This window comes from Pan troglodytes, chromosome 13, assembly GCF_028858775.2.
Source record: "Pan troglodytes isolate AG18354 chromosome 13, NHGRI_mPanTro3-v2.0_pri, whole genome shotgun sequence".
Lineage (NCBI taxonomy): Eukaryota > Metazoa > Chordata > Mammalia > Primates > Hominidae > Pan > Pan troglodytes.
This window is the reverse complement of record NC_072411.2, coordinates 40611079-40621360: the sequence shown is the minus strand read 5'-3', so window position 1 is coordinate 40621360 and position 10282 is coordinate 40611079. Positions and strand designations below refer to the sequence as shown.

The 10282-nt window shown below is 34.5% G+C and overlaps 1 protein-coding gene across 5 annotated transcripts in view; it reads right to left on the bottom strand.

The window, feature by feature from the left end:
- Window positions 1-347: 347 nt before the first annotated feature.
- Window positions 348-10282, bottom strand: part of SPOPL (speckle type BTB/POZ protein like) — a 71445-nt gene continuing 61510 nt past the window's right edge. For 4 of the 5 annotated variants that reach the window (XM_001156481.7, XM_063790431.1, XM_063790430.1 and 1 more), the window contains 3 exons: window positions 8719-8861; window positions 8576-8629; window positions 348-4626 (listed from right to left, as the gene is read on the bottom strand). In XM_001156481.7, coding sequence (XP_001156481.1) covers window positions 4482-4626; window positions 8576-8629; window positions 8719-8861 — 342 coding nt within the window. In that variant the 3' untranslated portion in view covers window positions 348-4481. The remainder of the gene's footprint in view (window positions 4627-8575; window positions 8630-8718; window positions 8862-10282) is intronic. The other variant, XM_009443393.5, reaches the window with a different exon arrangement.

The following is a 10282-nucleotide window of genomic DNA, read 5'->3' as shown; positions in this document are numbered from 1 at the left end:
ATTTGCTTTTTGATAGCATCAAATGATTAAATTGTCTGGGATAACTGAAATTAAGACAGGATAGGAATGACAGGGAAAACGTGATCTCTGTTACATTAATGGTACGTAGCATTAGAATAAGTCATCCAGTATTGATGGTTCATACATATTAAAATAAATGCATATTAATATTTTACAGTTAAGAATGTCTTCAATTGGTTCCAAAAAATAAGAGCTCCCCTATGTAGAAAAGACAATTACTATGCATGATTTATCATATCAAATACATGGCTCTTTTGCAAAGCATCATACCAACCTGAAAAAGAAGAGTATGTATTCTTCAAATAAACACAAGATAAGCCCATTAATCTTGAATAAGTAGTAACAACTTTATTTTAACTCAATGTGTTGAAATGCAAAAAATATTTTCAGCAACAAGATACATGTATTATGTATCTTATCATTAACATCAGCTAATTAAAAACGAGGCTGAAAAGTTCAATATAAGTTTTTATACACTTGAATCTTGAAAATCAATTTCCCCAAGAACTAATTTTTAAATAATTTTTGCAGAATTTCATTTTCAAAAATGAGACTCAGGTAAGTTACATCTTCATTTTTTAAAACTGAATGCAAAATTTACTGGGTTACAGTATACAATGATAAACTCTGACAACAAAAAAATTTAAATATAATAATTTCTTTTCAAACATAAAGTTCACATACTGCAAACAGAAGACACTGTGTGATTTCATTCCTAGTAAGGAGTTAGTCTTGCATATGGTAGGCACTCAATATTTGTTCAACTGGACCTAAAATTTACATCATTCCATGAACACTTAAATAAAGTAGAGCTCATTAATTTGTATAAAAAAGGTTTGTAAAATACACTTTGTGTGCGGAAAGTGCTGTCTTTATAATCTGAGAACACTAAAACGAACCCACTCACCCACCCACCTTCTTTTGTAAGAATAAATTGAATATTTTTATTTTATCCATCAAAGAGCATGCATGTCCAAGTCAGAATAATTCACCTCTTCAAGTATACTTGGCTCTAAGCCAAGTATACTTAAGTATGTTGAGCTGGATTTTCACAATCCCTGTTCTATTTGAGTAACACTGGGTCATATCTATGACCCACATTTTATAAAGAATTCTGATTAAGATTTTAAATTTATGAACAAAATTTAAATGGGTATATTATTAATTCTAATTTTGGCCATCTAAGCTCTTATTTAGATCCAGTTTAAAAATAAACGAATAATGTTCATGACAACTTTTTGAGATCTTTGTTAATATTTTAAAACAATTTTATTATAATTGATGTCCTAAAAAGGCACTGTTTTCACATTTCATCATGCAGTAAATTGATCACATTTTTGAAAATTATCATTTCCTCTGTTAATCAATTGTCCTCCAAAGTAAAGCATATTTAAATGAAATATTTCTGCTAACCTGAACTTTCAACATTTAACTGATTTCTATTTCCAGAAATTCACTCTTTGTAACATACCACACACAAGCCCCAAGCAAATACAGGTATGTACACACACACAGACACACACGCGCATACACACACACACACACGATCACATATTTCATGCAAGGTTCTCCAATTACCAATTCAAGACAATGACACATGACTATTCAAGGAGGTAACATTGGCAAGCCATATTATGGCACCTTCATTATTTGTGCTCCAAATATCAACACACATTAAAATTAAAAATGAAAAGGCACAAATATAGTATTTCTAAGTGTTGGTCTAAACAACAGTTACCCAGTGATTATTCTTATAGTATGCAACATTTGAAACCATTCACTACCTTCTCAGAAAAAGCCTTGCTTAGGTGACAAAGGGAAACAGGAACAGGCTAATAGCTCAAAAGGCGGGACAGAATATTTATACCTATTTTGAAAGTAATGTATGCAGTTTAAAAATGAGGAGAAGGAGGCTATTAGAGCACTCATGTCAGAATACATTAAGTGTTTTTATCATTGCCTCAAGAACCCACAATACCAAAAATATACATAATAAATAAAAAAATAAATCAACTACCATATGATTCTGTTAGTATAATGGTAGGCATTATATTATCTGAAAAGTGGACATTTCTACAAACATGGATATTCTTACAGCACAGTGTTTGACATTTTTGGTACAAAATGTGCTACCAAACTAAAAAAAAATCTTTATAATAAAATCCTTAAGATTTGCAATAAACTCTCGAGTAAGTAAGAAGAAGCTGAAATGTTCATTATACGGTATTTTTACTGAAGTCACTGTGGTTAGAAATATAGATTCAAGCGGTGAATTAAATCACAATGTGCCGGTGTGGTGCGCATTGGATATAAATGGATACATCAGTACTTTTCTGATATATGACAACATAATTCTATAGCCTGAGGGAATTTTTGTTTTCTTATAAGACCCTCGCAAAATCTTAAACTGGAAATGTATACATATGTATGTATGTACGTGTATTTTTAAAATTGTATATTGCAAACTTGAGGCTCAATCTTACGATGGATTTAAGGAAGTGAATTTCTACTTCCCATAATACTCTTACACAGGATGAAGGATGAAGTTCCATCACCAGGTAAGAATCTTTCTTCTATCCCAAGAGATTCTTCCAATTTCAAATTTAAGTTACCACGACAAAGAATGAAACTACATAGAAAGTAATGAAGACAGGTGAAAATACGATCTTTTTAAACTCTAGGTTGTTGTGGATAACAAATGCTTAGTTGAGTTTTTTCAATGTAAATATGAATCCAAATGAATCTGGACATATTCGAATTGCTTCAGTTAACACCTAACAAAGAGATAGCAAAAATAAGGTCTATTTGAAAACACCTCAAGCTTCATTTTTTCTTTTGTCCTGAATTCAAACATTAAATAAACAAATTATACAAATTTTAATCTGAAGAATAGTTATGTTTGCAAACATAGGTATATGCGTTTTTTTCCAGTGACACACTTTTTCCCTTGTGGTCAAATATAAATCTTGCCCTTAAGAAGCACATTGTCACCACCACAGTAAGTCAGATGTGGTACCCCAACACTGACTGCTTCTGCTTCTCCAGGACAATGCACCAGAACAAACCTCCCTTAAGAACACAACTATCAAACACTGAATGTGTATATGCATTTAAAGCTAAAATTCATTTATAATAAAGAACTGGCCCATGAAAAGCAGTTTATAAATAGTTTATCCTGTTCACATTATGCAGAATTTCAGTATCATCCACAATGTTAGTACAGTAACTGAAACACAATGAAGAAAAACGGGGAGTGAGGGGAGGTTCCTAGTGTGACCTGACATAGTCTAAGGGTTCTCTCCTTTTGTATGCATCTCCCAAAGGCAAGTATCAGTTCATTGTTTGAAGGAGAGTAGACTATCCAGGATTCATTTATTGTTCAGGTGTCTTTTCCAAAGTGTGAGAAAACAGGAGTCAATTCAATAATGAATATCTGTAATCCAAATCAATTTAACTACAATCAAGGATGTCTTTCTCATCTATTATCACAAACATCCCAGTTGCCTCCATCTAAAAATTTCTTTGAAAAGTTAAGACACAATTAATTATACCTTATTAATTCCCTCAAAAGCAAAAAAATATATGTACCATTCAGCATACAAAAGTTACACAGTAAAAGTGCATATATATCTTTCTTAATTGGCCCACTCATTAAATTTGCATTTGGTCATCCTTACTTTTAACATGTACAGAATTCTTCATATAAATGTAGGTCAGTATAAATTAAAAAAAAATTACTTCCACACAATACATGCTTTCTTCATGAAATCTTAACCTCAATCAGTTCTCAATAATTGTAAACTTAGAATAAACCCACAGTTTGTTGGACAGTTAACATACAAGACAAACATCATAAATGTCACTAAAAATCTGGGCCAACTCATTGCATATTTGCCCCCTGAAATGAAAAATAAATTAGAATTGAAGCAGTGTATTGCCATAACTTACCTTGAAGGTAAGAGGGTTCTCCCATATTTATAGAACTTAGATTGGAGACATTACTGGTAATCTCCAATACAAGTGCTTTTAAAGAGAACTTAAACTTTGAGATAGCATAGGACAAACCCTATAAAATTCATTTTTCTTTTTGCAAAATAATGGAAGATCCTTTTGAAACTTAATATCTTCAGTTATCAATATTACTGCATTATGGAGCTAGTGCAATCCTGCATAGCCTTGGTCAAAATGACAAGGCACAATAAAAAAAAATTAAAGTATTATATGAACAAGAGAAGTCATTGAAGATAATTTAAGGCCTTGAAGTGAATTAATCAGTCTAATTTAAAGCTGAAGAATAAACCATAAATTATCCACCTGAAATGCAAGCAATATGCTTTTTCAGCTTCTGTTCTGTGGACAAAATAACAGAAACAACTCTTGCTTATGGTTTGTGTATTAGAATCCTTCTGGACCTGGAGGAGTGAAAGTCAATTCCATTTTTCAACTGTTCATGGAAGATTTCAGGACTGTTTTAGCCGTTTGCGTGGAATGCCAAACTGTGGACACTGTGCAGATGCTAGTGCTCGAAAGGCTTCTGCTACTAAATGAGGGTGAGACTGAATCATGGACTTCCACCCTGATGTTTCCATTATGTCGGTTGCTTGGCTGAAAAATAGAATTAAAAGATATTTACTAAAGAATACTTTTCAAAATGCACTGTTGCACTGTTAATTTCTTAAAAACTTGCAAATTTCAAAATATTTGAACGCTTTTTACCTATGTATTCAAATCATTTGCTTTTATTAAAATACCATCTTTATCTTACTGGTATCTTCTGTGGCAACTGAAACTATTAAATTTTTCTGGAAGTTCTGCTCCCTTAAAGTATGTGACGTGGGTCTTTATAGTTCAACTCTCATTGTTACAATTTCTGTACCAGCTCTTTCAAGAGTCCCTTTCTCTTCTTTTACATGCTTCTTATAAGGCAGATTTTCTCTTGAGTTACAAATATTGGACTCTACTCTCCTCCCTTAACATGCATTACTAATTCTATCTCATCCACTCTTCACAATTTTAACTATGAAATTCAATGATGTTAACTACTGATTTGCTAAATTCTAGGGTTCCACACAAGGTTCATTCGCAGCCACTTGTTTTTTTTCACTTGGATGTGCCTCAAGACCCATAAATTCAGGATTGTCAGATGAGAGCTCATCATCCCTCTCCCCAACCCCAAATTCTTCCTCCTACCTTTCCAGTCACCTAAAGCTTCCACCATCATCCAGTGATGCAAGCTGGAAATCTGGCACTCACCCTAGACTCTCCTCTCCAATCATCAAAACCTTATTTTAAGGTTTGAAAGGCTTCAAAGATGTCCTGAATCCCAGTTTAAGGCCCACATCATCTTACGTTTGGATTATGAGAACAGACTCCTAAGTGGTCTTCTAGTCTCCTGCTCCTCTTAAACCAAGCTTCCATAATGTTCCCTTGGTAACACAAATATGACTATATGAGGCCCTCTTCATTGTTTCCCACTGCCCATATCCAAGTTCTTTAGAAAGAGAAATACAGCATCATATTATGTTTGGCTTCTTACTCTACTCCCCACTTCCTACCTCCCATTCCATGATCTGGCATTTTATACTCTGATATTGAACTGCTTATTATACCCTATGTACACTATGCTCTCACCAAACAATAACCGTAAATAAATGCTCAAGCAACAAATCTAGTTACCCTTCCTTGCCTCAATTCTCTACTTTATGCCATCTACCATCCAAATAATATCCAAATATTAGATTCTCCCTTCAAAATATTTCTTACTTTCTTTTCTCTCTAGCCCCACTGTCACCAATCAAGTCTAATTTCCACCGTTCATCTCTTGCCTGGACTACTCCAGTAACTTTCCAACTGGTCTACCTGTATTCAACCTTGTTTCTCAACTACTATTGCCACCACAACCTCCCCACAATTTGTTCTCCACCCTGCATGCAGAGATTGTTAAAAATGCAAAACTAATCATGTCCCACTCTGGGTGAAAACCCTTTACTGGACACCTACTACTCTGAATATCTAAAAATTCTAATGTTATTTTACATGGCCTTTCAGGGTCTGATCTCTGCCTACTTTCTCCAGCTTCTTCTCATTACCTCCCCCCCCGCCCGCAACACAAACACACACACACACACACACACACACACACACACACACACACACACACACACTATACTGCTCTTTCTCATTGTTAAAACTTTGCGCATCTCATTTCCTTTTTCTGGGGTGTACTTTTCTTCCTCTCTTCCCTCTTCTTCACCAAGGTAACCTCTACAATATTTCCGGCATTTAGTTTTGTGCTCTGATTCCTAGATTAGGTTAAGTCTCTGCTATATGCTCCTATGGGTATGCTACATATTCCCTATCATCACGCTTTACTGCAATTAGCTGTTTAATCTGCTGCTAGACCATAAACTCCATGAAGGCAGGGAAAATATATGTCATGCTCACCACTGTATTCTCTATACTGTGCACTGTGACTTGGGAATTTACTGGATAATAAAGGATAAGTATCTGTCAAATGAATGATCAACTACTACTTTACGCTTCTATACTTTGGTTCATGCTGTCCCTTCTGTCTGCAATGCTTGCTACTTCCTTCTTACTTCTGCTAACTCCTATTTGTGTTTTAAGACTCAGCTATATCCAGGAAGCCATTTCTAAATTTCCAGGGTTAGTCAAGTTCTTGTACATATTCTCTTCTATTGTATTACTTACCATATTATAATGAAATGATATATTTATATATCTATCTCTATTAGATAACTTTCCCAAGACCAAGAATTTTCCCTTGAAATTTTTTTTATATGCAGCACCCTAGCATTGTACTTGAAACACGGAAGATGCTAGAGTAATGTCTGCTGAACTAAATAGTAGCTGATACCAACAAAACAATTTTTTAAGTTGGCAAACATCAAATTATTAGATTGGTGCAAAAGTAATTGTGGTTTTTGCCATTAAAAGTAATGCCAAAATCTGCAGTTACTTTTGCATCAGCCTAATACCAGTGTGTCATTGTGTTCAAAATTTCAATTAGTTGTTTAGAATCACATAGATACCAATTACACCTTTTTCATTTATTAATAAATATCTATTGATGAATATGAATACAGCTTCTCCAAGGGGGTACAAAACAAGCTACTTTTTTTTGACACTGAAAAAGTTATAAAACGTGAAGTATTTCCTTAGAGTAAAACTAGAGCTTGAAAATGGCTAAGTACAAAGGATCATAAATTGCCATTTGATGCTAATATAGTATACTTTAAACTCAAAACAATTTTTCTCTAGGATCAAATGCCATAATGATATCATATTAGCATACACTGACCAACGTATTATACAAGACATCCAATAATTTTAAAGTAGTCACTACTTTTTACTTTCAGAAAACAGAATCTACAAACTAATAAGATGAACTCAGTTAAACAACTTAACATATATCAAAACAGATTAAAGCAATGGGAAATAATTAAGTCAACAAACTAATTCATTTCCTTCTTTAAAAATTTTTGGCCGGGCACGGTGGCTCACTTCTGTAATCCCAGCACTTTGGGAGGCCAAGACAGGCGGATCATGAGGTCAGGAGATCGAGACCATCCTGGCTACCACGGTGAAAACCCGTCTCTGCTAAAAATACAAAAAAATGATCCAGGTGTGGTGGCGGGCTCCTGTAGTTCCAGCTACTTGGGAGGCTGAGGCAGGAGAATGGCATGAACCCAGGAGGCGGAGCTCGCAGTGAGCCGAGATCACACCACTGCACTCCAGCCAGGGCAACAGTGTGAGACTCTGTCTCAAAAAAAAAAAAAAAAAAAAAAAAAATTCCCACTTTCTTATATCAACTTTTGATAATTTGAGGAAAGGAAATTTAAGGGTTTATAGGCAAAACTAATCAAAAGCAGACGCAAACACTTCAACCTATTGACCTCTTTCCCCATTGTGATTTCAAATAATAACAAAGAATATAAAAGTCATGAAAAGTAAGAGAAGAGAAAAAAGTAGAATAGTATGTTCATATTCACAAGATCCAGTCTTAGAAAGATATAGCAACTATCCAACCCCTTATAGGTTCACTAGGGAAAAGAGAATATCAAATTGCTACCATTTTTGGACTATTAGGAAGCTAGCCTAATATAGCATATTACTCAAGGTACCTGGCTAACCTAAGAAGCAGTGAGTCAGCCTTCAAATGTAAAGGCTTTCTCAGCAAATCTGGAGGGTAACATTCCTCATAGGAGTAAATGAATTATTTCCCACACTTTTTGGAATGCTTTCTGAAGGGGCATGGACTAGATCTCTAGCAATATCTGGACTCTGCTATATACTACATGGCATTATGCGCTTAAGATATTACAGCATCCATCCGAGGTTGCACTAGAAGTTGACCTACAAGGGAGCATAGCCTCAGGAATCCACTAAGTAGTCTTTGTTTGTTTTTAATAACTGGCAGTTTGCTTCATGTAACATTTGGATTCATACTTATTGTAGATGAACAAAAGGCTATGCAAACACTTAATCTCACTTATGTAGAGCAACTTTGAGTCAGAAACTGATGTCATCTTACTTGCTGTTCCAGTTTTTCCCATCTTTACACCCAAGTTGTCGAAGTACACTGCACCTGCATTGAAGATTTAAACATACTTAAAAAAAAGTCCAGAGAAAAAATATTGAAGGTGTCATGCCCACTGAAATACAAGCATAGCTTACCTATTAATAAAGTCTATGGCTTGTGCTTTCAACTGTTCTGCACTGTGCAAATCTGCAAGGACAAGGGTATCTGCAACATTCTCTACTGAGAGGTTACTACACAAAGCTTCTTCGCACATGACCTTCAGCCGTTCCAGTGCATACTATCCAAAATGAAAACATAACCATTAAACATTTACTCCAACTAAGTTCCTGAATACATGATACATTTGCAACTTGGAAAATAAGGGTAAAATAGATTATTATTTAAGATTATTTTAAAATTCTTTAAGTTACTGTTTTAACCTAATATGAAGTAAATATAAACGAATGCACTTAGAAGAAAGACTAATTTTCTTTAGGAAACTGCAATTTGCATAAGCGTATTTTTGAAGTAGGATTTATTCTAAAAAGCTACCTTATTACTCAATATTCTTAATAAATATACTTCTCTTCTCTACTACTTCAAACACTAATGTGTACCACCAAGTATACTGCATGTTGCCACCACTCAGTATTGAAGGATGAATTCATTGTAACGTTAAATAAATCGTATTCATAACCACTAAACATTCTTGCAGGTATTAGTGTATGTTATATAACATGTTGAGCAGCTTTACTAAGGTATAACTGACACACAATAAAGTACACATAAGGTTCACATTCTGCTAAGTTTATACAGCCATAAAACCATCATTAACTCTACAATAAATATACCAATTGTCCCTCAAAGTTTCCCTCTACCTCTTTGTAATCTTTCCCTCTTGCCCCACCCTAGGTGATACCTCTGATATGCTTTCTATCACTATAGATTAGTCTGCATTTTCTGGAGTTTTCTATAAATGAAATAACATATTACATATTTGTTTTTGTCTGACTCCATTCAGTATAATTATTTTGAGAATCATGAATGTTATTGCCTATCAATAGTTCAATCCTTTTTATTTCATCATACATAGATATACAACAATATGTTTTACACATTCAACTGCTGATGAATATTTGGGTTGTTACCAGTTCTTGGCTGTTACAATTGAAGCTGTTAGTCATATACAAGTGTCTGTATGGGCATATGCTTTCTTTCCACTTAGGTAAAAACCTAAAATTGGACTCACTGGATCACAGTGTAAGTTTATGTTTAACTTTCTGAGAAACTGTCAAACACTTTTCCAAAGTGGTTGTACCATTTTACATTTCCATCAACAGCACATGAGAGCCCTAATTTTTCCGTGTCTTTAACATGAGAATCCTATTCTTCCACATCCTTGACAACACTTAGTATGGTCTTTGTACTTTTAGCCATTATAATGATGTGCAGGAATATCTAATGATGGCTTAAATTTACATTTCCCTAACGACCTAATGATGTTGAGTATCTTTCATTTTTGAGACAGGGTCTTGCTCTGTTGCCCAGGCTGGAGTGCAGTGGCACAATTAGGGCTCATTATAGTCTTGACCTCCTGGGCTAAAGGAATCCTCCCATCTCAGCCTCCTGAGTAGCTGGGATTACAGGCACATGGCACCACACCAGGCTAATTAAAAAAATTTTTTTTTGTAGAGATGGGGACTTACTATGTTGCATAGG